Source organism: Priapulus caudatus, unplaced genomic scaffold, assembly GCF_000485595.1.
Source record: "Priapulus caudatus unplaced genomic scaffold, Priapulus_caudatus-5.0.1 Scaffold236, whole genome shotgun sequence".
NCBI lineage: Eukaryota > Metazoa > Priapulida > Priapulimorpha > Priapulimorphida > Priapulidae > Priapulus > Priapulus caudatus.
In genome coordinates, this window is record NW_014577297.1 from 255,837 (window position 1) to 272,206 (window position 16,370).

The following is a 16,370-nucleotide window of genomic DNA, read 5'->3' on the forward strand; positions in this document are numbered from 1 at the left end:
CGCGGCCTGTGTGTGTGTGGGTGTGTGTGTGTGCTTTGTATTGTGTGTGTTGTGTGTGTGTGTGTGTGTGTGTGTGTTGTATGTGTGTGTGTGTGTGGTGTGTGTGTGTGTGTGTGTGTGTGTGTGTTGTGGTGTTTGTGTGTGTGTGTTGTGTGTGGTGTGTGTGTGTGTGTAGCCCACCGTGACGATCGATTTAGCGCGTCGAGTCAGAGAGTTGCGAGCAGCAGCAGCCACAGTGAGCGGCGAGTCAGCAGCAGGCGAGTCGAGTCAGCAGCGCACCAGCGAGCACATACATGTTACATGCTCGCGGAGCTATGCACTCTCCGGTGAGTGCCTCTCTGTCTATTTATATGTGTAACACCGTGGAATTTGCATATGGGCATAATTTGCTTGAAGAGAGTCAAGGAATATTTTGAGAGTTAGTTTATTGGGAATTTAGGTTTTATTGTATACCAAGCGCAAACCAGCAGCAATGGACTGCCAGGTCTTCTGTACTCTTACTTCTGTATACGGTTCTTGATGGTTGTTGAGGGTAACATGTGCATCGAGGTAAGGCTGAGGGCATTAGTTATCAATCCTGTAGCAGCTAGGTTACACTGTCACTGGAGCGCCATCTATAGGGAGACTTACTTCTTGTAGAACGGCTGAAGGTGGATGACATTTTTTATGGCTTCGTGCTCCAAAAATATCAATCTGAAATTACAGAAGAGCAGGTACTGACCACCACTTCGCTACGCCCGAGGTCAGGCGCGTCCACGCCGGGGCCACTCAACATGCCATATACATACACAGGTCGACCAGCTGCATGCTACCAGTTTCCGAAACAATCTCCCTCATACCACCAGCGTGTGTACACCTGCATGAACACAGATCGCATTAACGTGCTCGCAGGAGCTCACCCTGGCCACCACCACACCACGCCCGACCCGGCCCACACCGACACCACACACATGGACGAACGGCACCACACACGCCGCACTTCATAAGTCGGTTCTCTAACCTGTGCAACACAAATCCAATGTCAGAAGAATATAGCTGGGGTACAGTGACAAGTTCACTCTCTACGACCGGTGAACGGCATTTAGCACAGGATCTCTTGCTGACAATTGCTACAGACTTTCAGAGCCGCATACAGATCGTCTGTAAATAATGCTCCCTGACAATTTTTAGATACCACCTCTCTTGGTTTTCCGTAGGAAGTATCCTAGACTTTAACATAATTACACCAGGTTTATAATTTTATATGTGTAACTTCACATTTCATTTTACTTGACTGTGTCATGGTGATTCAGCGATAGCGCCGCTACACGCGACCGACAAACATTACTTAATTTTGTACATAATGTTCTGCCGGAAACGATGTCGCCCCAGAAATACAGACAAACGATAAACAAGAAGAGCTCGGGTAAACATTGAGATGACAGAAAATTTACCTGGAAAAAACATATTTGGATCCGCCATTAAAACCGGAATATATAACGGTATAACTTTTAATTCTGCGCGAGTCACTGCCTGGTTTAGGCACGTCGAGTTGACTAAGACTACTTATGTGTCAGCAGTGTTGTAATGAACGAGTGTTATCATAGTTTCATTACTCATTACTCGATAGGTCATGTCAGCAGGCACTTGGAACGTCTCAATAAAAAAAATTAATGGGTAAATAAACATGAATGCTACAAAAAGTCTTAAATGTTTCATTAGGCACTCTATTTCACCTGCTGAACTGCACGGTTCAAATGCTCATCTGCAAACACACAAAATACACCGTATGCCGCCCGCGCGCTGTGCAGCGTGGCACAAACAACCATGAATAAGAGGCAGGTAAGGAAAGCGCGGATGAAATAAATTCGCGCGGCGGCTCGCTTTATTTTCTCACGATCACTGAACGAAAACCGGCATCAACAGCTTCACTTGGTTATCTATGTGTACATAAATGTTCACTTGTTTCGGAGATAACTCTGGCCTTTGTTTTCTTACTACTCCCGCCAGAGATTATCTCGCGAATCCTGCACGAAATGTGCTCTCCGTGAAAAAATGTTAAAAAGGACGACATGATCCGAAAATCCCTAACGGCCACTACTTTCAATCGAGTCGCGTAGTAGTCGCTGTGTGTGCGTGACGTTCATTGCTCGCGACGATTCGTGCTTGGCTTGGCGGGCTCGAAATGCGAGCTCGGAGGCGGCAGCAGCCTCATCCCGGCATTATGCATGCCGCGCCCATTACTCGTTGTCATAAACAGACATCTCGGTCCTCTGTTACATGTCACGGACGAGCACAATTTCGGCAGATTTTGCGGATATCTCTGGCGGGAGTAGGTAAGAACAAAGGCCCAGAGTTATAATCGACACAATGTGAACATTTATGTACACATACGATACCAAGATGGAAGCTGTTGGAATTGCGTTTTCGTTCATGCTGATCCGTAGAAATATGCGAGCGTTCGAGCGAATTTTTTCAATCGCGCTTTCCTACCTGCCTCTCTTATTTCATGTTGTTTAGTGCACGCTTGCCACAGCCGCGGGCGCGGCATACGGTGTATCTTGTGTGTTGCAGATCGAGCATTCTGACCGGCATTCACAGGTGAAATAGAGTAGGCCTAGAGAAACATTAAGATTTCTTGTACATTTCATGTTTATTTACCATTAATTTTTTTTTTGGTATTGAGGACGTTCAAGGCCTGTGCGATCATAGTGACTTATGTACGCTCAAAGAAACGGCACTTGTTAGGCCGTTACGATAGCCCAGCAGCGCGCCAGGGAAAGCCAGTAACGCCAATGTATTATTGACGTTAGTCACACAGGCCTGGTCGGGTTCAGTGGCTATGGTTAATAATAAATAAACTTAATGTTGAATTGTTATAGGCACTTGCCACTAGTTCAATACGGCCATGACTGTACGTGTAAAAATACTCAATACTAGTCAAATAACTAACCCACTACTCATTGGACGTCAACTTTACTGTTGGTGTCTGGCTGTGAGTGCCAATGCAAGATTCACGATTCAAAACAGTTTTATTAGCTACAGTGATAAGCTCTCATATTATAACAATTGTGCATTTTATGAGAAAGCGATGAAATTTCTAGCCTATAGTTAGTATATACCATGATGTTTATTTTCAGATGTGGGAGCGGGCGAAAGTCAGAGTTTGACCTCTGAGCGACCGTGAAGTAGCGTCAAATCCAAGATGGCCGCCAGTCCACCGCGGTCTTAATGTTCAAACCGCGTTTAATTTTGCAACCAAAGCAGCCGTAGAAAACATTTAAGGTGTTGATTTCCCAACCTAAATGCGGGGATGGACCATTCATTGGTGATACCTTTTGAGATCCGTAGAACTCGAAGGACATGCATTTAGGCCAAGGTCAAGGGGCAAAAATTTACCAAAAAATAAGAAATCGCTTGAAGACTTTGCAACAGTAAACACCCAGCAATGTAATTTCAAAATTACATACTTAAGATTACCCATATATTTGATGATCATTTTCAAGTCTTGCCAGCACTTGCAACCCTGGCCACGATTCCTGTCCTTGCTGTTTGACCAACCACTGTATGCTCTTGCTAAGGAAAGTCCAGTGGACTGGCCAGCCGACTCACTGGAAGAGGCAGTCACTCCTTGTGATCATGCTTCGGTGGTCTACACATCGAGATGGTAATTGTTGAAGTTCTGGGAGACTGTGGAAGACAGTGGATTGGACGAACGCCTTGCCGTACAGGCAGACCCATTGCAAGTTCCTGCGAACAGCAACATCTGCCTCATAATCGCAGGCATTTCACCAAGACACGCCATGTACACCAAGTCACAGCTTGCAAGCCTGTATACACTTCCTGCACACAAGCTTACAATGAAGATGCCCAATCGATGATACTGGATGCCATGGTACGCAGATAGGTCGCGTCCTTTGAGGAGCTTGGCGGCCTACAGCCACGTGTCCACTTTGACTACTGGCATGAGCCCTGTCATTTGCGTGCTCTGCTTCTGCCCGGTACATCAGGTCACTTCGTGAAAGGTAACTTGTTCAGCCTGTACGTGAATAATCCCTGACGCAGATCATGCCTGGATGTTTGCCCTAGATCACACGCACTACTCCAAGTTTGCTTCCGTACACATCCGTGAGCATGACGACTCTTGCTTGAAAAACCCCAATGTCCTAGCAGAATTCAAGTCTGGAAACTTCGTTGCCCTGCTGCCACAAACCAGCCACAAGTTTTCTGCCTATGGCACATTGACGCAGTTCCCTAAGCCAAACAATGCAATGGTTGAAAGGTCTTCTGTGGGCTATAGGCCGACTGACAGGCAATCCAGGAAGCACTCAGACGCTGGATGGTAGCCAGGCCAGAAATTGCCAGAATACTACAGGAGTTTGAGAAACAGGCCGCATAAAGCAACAGGGTCTGAGGCTGTTGACACTGGGCACCCTCACCGAAGACCAGCAAACATGGAGTGCAAGCCCAGCATTCCTGAAGGAGTTTAAGCGCACTTGCTGACAGTGCCTGAAAGAGGATGGGGAATTCATTTCTAGAAATCAGCCAAGATCCTACTAGTTATTAACACAAGGCGGAACATCATGGACACCCAAGTGCGCTGGAAAACTGTGAGAAGATTGAGAGCCCTTTGGGTTTGAGAAGCGGTACACTAAGTTTGTGGACAGAAAGGTTAGAACGAGTGTACCACACCTGCTGCACACAGACACTTCCAAACGAACAAGTTGCCACTTTTCAGTAAGCCACGGTCGAAGATTAAGTCAAAAACAGCGGGAGGCACAAGCTCGGCCTGCACTGAAGAAGTGACTTGTGCGTCGTCTTTCCGAGGCGTGTACATCTCCTGTCAAACTCGGATTGGAGACAATTCAACAATTTCTTCTCCAATGGAAACAGGCAGCCCTGCCAGCTCTGTCACTGGAGAAAAAAATGCCGTTTGGGTTAAAGCCAGATCTACTTCGCTGCCTGGGAATCAGATGCTCTCGAAAACAATAGTGTGCCTGGTGGCTGATGCACGAATTTGCATGGTGCCGCTGTGCCGTTCAAATGCTTAAATCCTGGGGACATCAAGAACATTTAAAGAGCTTGCAAAGCAGTGTTTTGCCACCATACATCTCTCCTGAACTCGCAGAATGCGGCCGCAGTCGGACCTTGTCTGCACGGATGTATAGCCTACCTGCCAGGCCTGAAAGCACACTCAGACAGACATTAGGGGAAATGGGCCATCAGGAAATGGGGCTGTCTCCTATCTACTTGTTGAATGCAAATTAACTGGAAGGACTTCCTTCGAGTCAGATGAGAACCAAACCCGAATTATTTGCTTTCTGTCACGCGAGGCTGTTCACATTCATTCTAGCAGAAGGCAAGGAATGTATGCAACAGTTAGAAGTGGCCGGTTCCTGTGCTCTCCTGTCGAGTTCATTCATTGGGCCCCTTGCCCATGCTTTCATAAGAGGAGGCTGGAACACTTGTCTACTTCTCCATTGTGGGCAGATGCTGTGCAAAAAAGGGGGACCATACGTACCATTTGATACTGATTGTTGGTGGTACTCGCGCTGTGGCTTCATTCTGGCAGATAGCTCCTTGATGAGCTGGTTGGTGGCCTTTGGTGTTGGCCTCAATCGTTCGGGTTACACAGCGTCCTTAACGAAATGCTTGCCCACAATGAATCCAACACAGTGGGTCTCACTCTCCCAGTCTTTCACGCTTTCATACCGGACTGTGACACTGTATCTTGGCATTCGCTGGGCCAGAGGAAAGAAGACTGCCCTGTGGGAAACTTGGAAGACTTTCCAGAGGTGAATTGATGCTTTCAGTGAACTCCTATGCCATGCGATGACGAGTCAGCTGAAGCGATCAATGTTATTGCTAGAGCGTTTTTGTGGTGCTCCTGTATGACCGAACCAGTGCAGAGCCACGTACTGTGAATGATGCCAGAAACATGCTCTTCACACAGAAGTCTATGAACTCTACGAGAACAATCCTCCAACCCAGGTCGCACATCAAGCGCTCTTGCTACAGACAACTGTTTTGGAACCAGGCATTGCGTCATGGATCCAGAGATTCCAGAACCATCGACTGGGGGCTGACAAAGGAAACAACTGTGGTGGCAGCCCTTTGGACCACTCTCCCTAGGCTTAAAGCCAGCAAAATCGTGCCATGAATTGATCCACTGTCGCTGCGAGAAAGCATGCACTGGACGCTGCAAGTGTGCCAAAGCTGTTCCCCTGTGCTTGTGCTGGTGTGCTGTGTGCTGCTTGTGTTGACTTGTGCTGGGGTGTGTTTCTGTTCTGTTTGAACATTTACCAAGTAGAATATTTATGAAAATAGCGCATATTTGATTTTTGAAACGTTAATTCGACCTTGACCTTGGCCTAAATGCCTGTCCTGAGTTCTAGCGCATCTCAAAATGTATTCACCAAAGAATGGTCATCCCAATTTAGTTGAAATCCGACACCTTAAATTGTTTTTCTACGCTGTATTGGTTCCAAATTAAGCGCGTTTGAACATTAAGACACGTGTGGACTGGCGGCCATCTTGGATTTGACCTCTCACGGTCTTCAGGGTCAAGAAACCTGTACTTCCCTCCACATCTTAAAATAAAACATCCATTGGTATATATAACTATGCTGAAATTCATGCTTTTCTCATAAAATGCACAATTGTTGTGGTGTATCTGCTGCACTATATCTTGTGCAAAGACATAACATACATTATTATAAAAAGAAATACGACGTGGTGATATGTTCGTCGAGCATCGGACACCTTGTTCGTATGCGCCATTCGTCCGCAGCAGTTGTTGTGCATGCGCATGTTGTTTTCCTGTGTTTGTTTATGTTGTGCTGCCGCAGTGCGCACGCACGAGTGCCGGGAGGTAGCGAAGTGTGAAGGATGGGGGGCGGGTCTCTCCCCAGAAAATGTTGAAATCTCTAGACCCTCTAAATGCTTAAATTGCTTGAGCGTTTTGTTACGTTTGGCTGCCTCAATATTTCAATGACTAATTATAGTGAACAAGAAGATACTGGTAAAATTTATTTGATTTTGCAAGAATCATCAGTTAACCATCCAACAACTCAACATAAATTTGATCAACAATTAATACAATAAAACAACAGCGGAACGAAGCGAAGACTCACGCAGAACAAAACAACAAGACTTTCTCAACAGTAATGTAAGGCATAGAGAATATTAGGTAGATGATTATGCATTATACCGATAATGAAGCGTACTTTCATATGTACAGAAGCCGTTGCGTACAACAAAACACGTAGGTTTGTGCACCCAGTGCAATAAAAATAAATTATAAATTTATTATATAAATGTATATAATAATATAAATAAACAATCACTGAAAAGGATAGGTCACTCGTACTATGTAGTGTACACTCTCACTCTCAATTCAATTCCCACTTTTCTCTGACTAGGCGGCTGGGTCTATTTCTCAGGTAGTAATTTCTTCAGTCAATCATAGTCTTGCGTTGAGAAGCAAATCTATTTCCAGATGGTGATTGTGAAAAGATGGGAGCGGTTGATGCTTTGGTGATTTGAGTGTCGGTGAGTGCTTTCACCCAAGGCCTGCGACATCACACTTTGTACAGCAGTATGTTCGGGATGCATTTCAATATTGAAACGAGGACAACTCTCGTACTGAAGGCTAGCTTTTGTCTATATTCTATTTTTCTTTATTATAAGTACATGCTCGAGCTGCATTGATTTGAGTCAATGCTGTTTGTCATCATAGGAGACATTATTTCCTGGCTGTCTTACTCTTACACTTATACTTTACATGTAAGGCCATTGATGGGCTATACCGTCCACGGCCACGCAAGTATCCTTCGATGGGACAGCGAGCTTTAGTTCGTTCAGCCGAGGTTGTCTGTTCTATAGAGATGTTTACTAGCAGGGTTCACGTACATACAAAACCATCTGTTGTTATATAATGCAGGCCGACATTAATTGTAATGCTCGTTTACACACTGCCATTTTATGTCTGAAAATATTATTTTTTGTTCTCAGTTAAGGAATACAAGCAGGATTGCCTCGTGCCTATCAATAGTGAATTACAACCCTAATTGTAAATTAAAGCATTATGTTTTGTATTGTGTGAATATCAGGGTTGCTATGTGTAATCAGTTGATTGTCTAGTATATCTGCTAACCCAGTTGTAAATATTATTTAAGTATATATGAGCTTTTGTATTATAAAAGTCATATAAATTCATTTAAATGTGTATTTCAGTTACCTAATTCTTGTCCTAAACATCAACCCATGCTTTATAGATACTATACCTTAACATTTGAATACGTGTTGTGTGTATGTGTTTCGTATGATGCATGCGCTGCATGTGCTGTTAGTGAAAGCCAGATTAAAATTATGTGTAAGTGCAAAAAATTATTGTAAAAATTACACATGACATACGGACACACACGCGCACTTCATAAGTCGGTCCTCTAACCTGGTGCAACACAACATCAATGTCAGGAAGAATATAGTGGGGTACAGTGACAATGTCACTCTCTACGACCGGTGAACGGCATAGCACAGGATCCTCTTGCTGACAAATTGTACAGACTTCAGAGCCGCATACAAGATCGTCTCGTAAATAATGCTCCCTGACAATTTTTAGGATACCACCTCTCTTGGTTTTCCGTAGGAATATCCTAGACTTTAACATAATTACACCAGGTTTATAATTTTATATGTAGTAACTTCACATTTCATTTCATTGACTGTGCATGGTTGATAGCGATAGCCGCGCTACCACGCGGACAAACATTACTTATTTTGTACATAATGTTCTTCCGAAAGATGTCGCCCAAATACAACAAACGATAAACAAGAAGACTCCGGTAAACATTGAGATGACAGAAAATTTACCTGGAAAAACATATTGGATCGCATTAAAACCGGAATATATAACAGGTATAACTTAATTCTGCTCGAGTCACTGCTGCGTTTAGGACGTCGAGTTGACTAAGCTACTTATTGTTCAGCAGTGTTGTAATGAACGATGTTATCATAGTCATTACTCATACTCATAGTCATAGTCACAGGCACTTGGAACGTGACTCATAAAACAAAATTTAACCTGCGTAAAATAAAACATTGAAAGCTGTACCACAATGAGTCTTATGTTATCTCTCGGCGCTTACTACTATTTCACTGATGAATGCCGCTGTAAATTGGCTCATCTGCACACACAAATACACCGTTATGCCCTGGCCCGGGCGCTGCTGCCAGCGATGCACAAACACACCTATGAATAAGAGCAGCAGGTAGGAAAGCGCGCATTGGAAAATTCGCTCGCGCTCGCTAGATTTCTCACGATCATTGCTGAATCGAAACGCATCCAACAGCTTTCCATCATGCGCTATACTATGTGTACCATAATGTTCACCTTGTTCGCCGATTATAACTTCTGGCTTTGTTCTTAGCGCTACTCCCCCCAGACGATATTCTCGCGAAATCCTGGCACGCACAATGCTGCTCTTCCCTGTGCAAAATGTAAAGAGGATTCGACATGATCCGAAATCGGCTCTAACGGCACTACTTTCACTCCAGATCGCTGTAGTACGTAGTGTGTCTGTGACGTCATGCCCGCAGCGCCATTGCTGCCTTGCGCTTGGCCGGGCGCGACAGATGGAGCTCGCGAGGCCGGCACGCAGCTCATCCCCGGCATGCCATGCGCCCATTGACTTCGTGTATAAACAGACATCTCCGTCCTCTTTACGATTTTTTCACCGGAGAGCACACTTTCGGTGCCAGGATTTTGCCGAGATTCATCTCTGGCGGCAGTAGGTTAAGAACAATAGGCCAGCAGTTATAATCGAACAGTGAACTAACTTTATGTCACACATAGATACCAAGATGGAAGCTCTTGGATGCGCTTTTCGCTTCTAGTGTAATCGTGAGAAATGATTTAAGCAAGCCGTCGCACGCGAATTTTTCAAATCGCGCATTTTCCTACCTTGCTCTTCTTATTTCTGTTGTTTGTGCACGCCTGCACAGCGCCGGCGCGGGCCGGCATCGGTGTATTTGTGGTGTTGCAGTATGAGCATTTGACCATGGCATTTCACAGCCGCTTGAAAAATAGAGTAGGCCTAGAGAAAATTATCAGACTTCTTTGCGGTACATTCTCATGCTTCTATTGACTATTAACTTTTTTTTTATATGCAGACCGTTCAAGTGCAACTGTGGTCATTAGTGTACTATGCGTAGCTCAAGGAAACGGCATTGCTAGGTTAGAATACCAATGCAGCGCCAGAGAAAGCCAAGTAACCGCCAGATGATATATTGACGTTAGTCACACCAAGCCTCGGTCGGGTTAAGCTGCGCCTACTGTAATAACTAATAACACTTAATGTTGAACTGTTATAGGCCACTGCCAGTAGCTTCAGATACGCATCGACTGTTAGGGCTAAAAATAACTCAATACTAAGTCAATACTAACATTACTCACTGGACGTCAAACTTTACTGTTGGTGTCTGGCTGTAGTGCAAGTGCCAAGATTCAAGATTCAAACAGTTTTATTTGTGCATAAGACATACATACATTATTATAAAAGAAATACGACGTGGATATTCGTCCGAGCATCGGACACTTGTTCGTATGCTCCATTCGTCCGAGCAGTTGTTGCGCATGCGCTGTTTATGTTGTGTGCCGCAGGCGCACGGCACGAGTGCCGGAGGTAGGAAGTGTGAAGGGGGGGGGGTCTCTCCCCAGAAAATGTTGAAATCTAGACCCTCTAAAATGCTAAATTGCTATGAGCGTTTTGTTACGTTTTGCTGCTCAATATTCAATGACTATAAAATGAACAAGAAGATACTGTAAAATTTATTGATTTTGCAAGATCATCAAGTTAAACCATCAACAACTCAACATAAATTGATCAAATTAATAACAATAAAACAACAGCAGGAACGAAGGAAGATCACGCAGAACAAAACAAAAGACTTTCTCACATAATGTAGGCATAGAGAAATTATCAGAGTAGATGCATTATGATTATACCGATAATGAAGGTACTCATATGTACAGAAAGGTTTGCGTACAAAAACACGTAGGTTTGTGCACCCGTGATAAAAATAAATTATAAATTTATATATAAATTATATAATAATATAAATAAACAAATCACTGAAAAGGATAGGTCACTGTACTATGTAGTGTACACTCTCACTCTCAATTCAATTCCCACTCTTTCTCTGACTAGGCTTGGGTCTATTTCTCAGGTAGTAATTTCTTCAGTCACTCATAGTCTTGCGTTGAGAAGAACATCTATTTCCAGATGGTGATGGTGAAAGTGGGAGCGGTGAGCTGGTGATGAGGTCGGTGGTGCTTCACCCAGGCTGCGACTCACACTTTGTACAGCAGTATGTTCGGGATGCATTCAATTTGAACGAGGACAATCTCGTACTGAAGGCTAGTCTTTTGTCTATATTCTATTTTTCTTTATTTAAGTAATGCTCAGTGCATTGATTTGAGTCAATGCTGTTTGTCATCATAGAGACCATTATTCCTGCTGTCTTACTCTTACACTTATACTTACATGTAAGGGGTTGATGGGCTGTAGTAGGCCCCAGAAGTATCCTTCATGGACAGGTGTCTGTTCTATAGAGATGTTTACTAGCAGGGTTCACTGTACATACAAACCATTGTTGTTATATAATGCAGGGACATTAATTGTAATGTCCGTTTAAACACTGCATTTTTATGTCTGAAAATATTATTTTTTGTTTCCAGTTAAGGAATACAAGAGGATGCCTCGTGCCTATCAATAGTGAAATTACACCCAATGAAAAAAGCAGGTGTGAATATCAGGGTTGCTAATGTGTAATCAGTGATTGATCTAGTATATCTGTAACCCAGTCTGTTAAATATTATAAGTATATATGAGCTTTTGTCATATAAACAGTCATATAAATTCATTTAAATGTGTATTTCAGTACCTAATTTGTCCTAACATCACCCATCTTTATAGATACTATACCTTAACATTTGAACTACGTGTGTGTGTATGTGTTCGTACGTGCATGCGTGCATGTGTGTTAGTGAAAGCCAGATTTAAAATTATGTGTAGTGCAAAAAAATTTAAAATTTAATTTTTATTTTTCAGTCCCTACATTCTTGAAGTTTGCAACACATATCAACATAGTGAGTATACTTTCTTTGCGAGTTTACATCGGATCAGATATTCGTTTCTAGAATTGTGTCAAAATAGGGCATATATGTCCACGTAACCGACAACTGTGTTTTTAACTGTTTTATGTAGCATTTAGTTTCTGTTTATCCAGTATATAATCAGTACCTCTTCAGAACATTCTGATAGTGAATTGTCTGAATTAATCTTTACAAATTGACTTGATTTCCCTACTCGGATTATTTAAAGTTATATCTGTTAGAAACATTGCTAGATGCATTCCTCGTTTTATCTCATGTTTTCGACATGTTTGTGCATTTCATGTTGTAGTCAAACCTATACCCCGGACCCTGCAGACATCCAACTATAATCATACACTGCATAATAAGCTACAGAACCTCCTGACTCGGGTGAGCATCACGTGACAGCCAGCACGCATACGGCAAACGTCTCTGCTATATATGGCTAAGGGAATGTTTATCGACCAGTTTGAATTAACAACTAACTTGTAAAGCTTTCATTGTCGGACAGGGCTAGCTTTTGATACAGGTTATTAATGGTCATTGCCTGTATGTAGTAAGTAGTGACAATTGCCAATGTTAATTGTTTTTTCCGTAGACGGAAACATTGTTCCACGTGTATTTGCCTACCACGACTAGTATTGCTCTGAGGGTATTAGTCTGGTTTCTAACGTACTGCAACAGGGTGCGAAATTAACGCGAGTCCGGAGTCAAATACTCCCTGATTTACTGTCGGATTCCCTGATTTGACATATGCAGGAGTCCGTGTGACTCCCTGAAAATTCTGATATACTAAAAAGTTTGTTCAAGAGCACGGCCTCACGGAATTACCGTATTTTTTCTAGCAAGTGTCCAAAGAAAATTTGGCAGACGTGCATCCCATGAATCTTCAAAATGTATGCGTTATTGTTGTTGTGCTTTAGTTTTGAACTTTAGACTGCGGACTCCCTCATTTTGCTACGGACTCCCTCTTTTTGAGGGCAGGGAGTCCGTTGTTCAAAAGTTTTTCTAACCCTGCTGCAATTATGTGATAAATTTCCAGGTACAGAGACTGGAGCAGGTGGCACCAGAACTGAGAAACATTAGAAATAACAATCTTACAGAGGCAAGCTGAGATAAGCTGAGAGATAAGCTGTCATATATTGTTTTCATTAGAATTAGTTCACTTCTTTACCAGTCATGCCAGTAGCACAAAGTCTGCATTGTGAAGGTAGCTATAGGAACAAAATGGTTTCCATTGTTTTCGTGATGTTATTGCATAAACCTAGATGTATTATTTGAATTCGTAAGTTATGGGTATTTCAGTTGCAGTTGTATTTTATCTTGAGTTTTTACAGGGGTTTTGTGCCATCTAACTCTCACAGGTTGTGTAGAAAGTAAATTTGATATAGGCCTTTAGTGGCAAACTTTTTTCAATATTTTCCAGGGATTTTAATGGGGATGGGGGGAGGGGGAGAGAATGTTCTTCAGTAGAAAACACTTGAAAGTTTGTACTAACCCGTTTGCTGCTCTTTTGTTTTCATGAGTAGGAGATGCAAGAGCTGGAGCGGAAGCTGGATTTCTTGAATAGTCGTATGCGGCAGGCTGACTCTAGCAAGTGGAAGGGGATGTTCAAGCGCAACCCCCTCTGGTGACACAAGCCAGAGATGCACACTACAAACTCCAACCCCCTCTGGTGACACATCCCAGAAACATGCATCCAACTGCGACCCCCTCCCCTTCCTCTGGTGACACAAGCCAGAAACACCTGGCTCCAACTGCAACCCCCTGTGGTGACGTAAGCCAGAAACACGTGTCCAAGCGCGACCCCTCTTCTGGTGACATAAACCAGAAGCGCACATCCAACTGTGCTTGCCCCATCTGGTGACACGATCCAGAAATATATGTCCCCAAATTCTACTTCCTCTGGTGGTAAAAGCCAGAAGCATGCATGCCCTACTGCGACCCCTCCTGGTGACGAGAGCTCAAATTAGCATGGCCAACCACACCCTCTTCTCAAACAAAGAACCAGAATCAACCACATTTAAGGGGAACCAAGGCACACAAGATGTACTGTCGCTGAAGAGATGTGTGGTGATATCACGTATGATCCGTATGTCCATCTGCAACCCCCTCTGGTGACGCAAGCTCGAATTGGATATTGGTAGGAGTGTTAGTCTCAGCTGGAGCCAATGACATCCAACTGCGACTGGCCAAGCTAGCAAGAGCTGGAACAGTCATGGCTCGCGGCTACCTCGTTTCGTGACACGTCTATAGTCATCTGTCGGTAACCTTTAGCTCGCATTTTCGTAATTTATTCCGACAGCAAAATCCTAATTGTCATCCATGAAGTCATACATCCATTTTCTTTGATAGCATAATAGGGATATATAATTATATTTGAATGAAGTCTTAGAGTGAAGAAGTTGGAGATGTAAACGTGAGACGTTAATTTTGTGATGGTAGTTAGTTTTAAGGCATGATGAAATTGATGTACTGATGTGTTAAAATATTTTCATCTCTTGTTCACTTCCATACTTATTTCGGTATAAAAAGTGCAATATAGCTATAAAAAATATTATTTACAATCATGAATTCCTGAAATTATATGTAATTTATTGTTCGTGACGTCATAAAAAAATTACTGTTGTGGGAATATTTGTGTGTATATATAAGTAAAATTAAATTTCCACTGTTAGTCACTTCAGTAAAGATTTTGAACATTTGTTATAATATGTTTCTGAAAATCTGAATGATTGCGGTGCACGATAATTATGTTATAACACATAGGAGGAAGGGGGGGGGTGTTTATCCATGGAACCGATAATAAAGCTTCTCCGCCACTGTTGTGAGGGTCTCAGGTGACGTGGCTGTTGCTACGTCTTTCTGCTGGCAGCTGATTCTAATCTATAATTGTTTTCATAAGGAATGTGTGAAATTGTTCTGTGGGGCTCTGACCTACTGGCACTGCAAAACATCTAGAGTGATTGTTGGCGGCCGCTTCCCTTTCAATTATCTTTACAGTCTCGAAGTCTGAATTGTTTAGCTTTAAGTTTTTCTTTTATATTTGAGTCGTTGCGCAGGGTTATTTGCTTTCTAGTGAAGATTAAACATTTAATTGGCGAATGAATGATCAATCAACTCTGTTTTTATTTATAGAGGATGATATAGTCTCTTGCTCAAGCCGAGAGAGAGATTTCATGAAATTTGCAGCGACCCCCTTAAAATTATGTTAACATCAAATTTTGAATTTTATGTAAAATGGTATTTTGGATATTTCTCAATGGACTATTGCAGAAGGAGTGAGAATAGCCAGCAAATTTTTGCCACATGTTAAGCAAACTGAGTGGACGCGAAAATAGTCCGCATTCAGGGATATTTCACTTTATATTTACGCAGTATTTACTGAGGGAAAAACTCGAAAAAAAACTGGCTTAGAAAACAGGTCAACAGCATGTGTCAGCAAAATAGAGAAATTTTTAGGCAATATAAAGAGACATCAAACTAAATAAAGTAAGGAACGGTAATAACCAATCCCTGATGGGCTTTTTTACCACAAAATTGTTAGGGCCATTAAATCTGAGTGTAAAAAATTAAATGAATCCGAGTTGTACATTCACAGAGAAATGAGGACATCTTATACATCGGCTACTGCGTCAGAAAATCGAAACAGAGATAAACACGTTTTCTATGTCACAGTGAGTGATATCTCTGCCTGTGTGGCCAACATGGGTGCCACGCACTGTGAACACTATCTACTGTTAGTACTTCTTACTTGCGCGACATATTCCCACTGACTAGCGGAACTGACACCACTTAAATTAGATTAAAATTCTTCTATGGGCACCCTGTAGAATTTGTAAGAATTACGAAGGTTACGACACACCAACGATCGCTAATAACTCGCCAAGCACGCGCCACTGCATGACGTCACAGATCTGCGTGTCACCGAAAGCTTGAAAACGCTGTAAAAGTTGACACGCACTGGTATATTTGCTAAAGTGAAGTGTGTACAGAGGTGGCCTCTAGGGTAAGCGAGCTGTATAAGAACGAAAAACGAAAATCGCTAAAAATCATGCCGGCAATCCCTGGTTACGTGTGCCAGTATCCTTAAGTTTTTCATTTTATAGTTTTGAGTCGTTTTTATAAAATTTTTAACAGGGACTTCTTCCCAGTGGGTCAGTACCCATGATTGCACACAAGTGGGGCGAGGCAACGCTGAGGGCAAGGCAAAAATGTTGGTGGGGGGGCGGCA

The 16,370-nt window shown here is 42.8% G+C and overlaps 2 protein-coding genes across 3 annotated transcripts in view; one reads left to right on the forward strand and one right to left on the reverse strand.

The window, feature by feature from the left end:
• LOC106807822 (exosome complex exonuclease RRP44-like) overlaps positions 1-662 on the reverse strand; it is a 24,663-nt gene extending 24,001 nt beyond the window's left edge. The window contains 1 exon segment of the mRNA XM_014810286.1: positions 631-662. The gene's annotated coding sequence lies outside the window, so the exon portion shown is untranslated.
• An 8,119-nt stretch (positions 663-8,781) lies between these two features.
• On the forward strand, positions 8,782-14,827 carry LOC106807825. 2 transcript variants are annotated; one of them, XM_014810288.1, is made up of 7 exons: positions 8,786-8,898; positions 11,265-11,398; positions 11,720-11,784; positions 12,093-12,130; positions 12,447-12,526; positions 13,179-13,241; positions 13,666-14,827. In XM_014810288.1, the coding sequence occupies exons 1-7, from the start codon at positions 8,838-8,840 to the stop codon at positions 13,768-13,770; spliced, it is 546 nt and encodes a 181-aa protein (XP_014665774.1). In that variant the 5' UTR covers positions 8,786-8,837; the 3' UTR covers positions 13,771-14,827. The 2 variants fall into 2 exon arrangements, with proteins under 2 accessions (XP_014665775.1, XP_014665774.1); XM_014810289.1 differs by lacking the exon at positions 13,179-13,241 and having other exon boundaries at positions 8,782-8,898.
• The last annotated feature ends 1,543 nt before the right edge of the window (positions 14,828-16,370 follow it).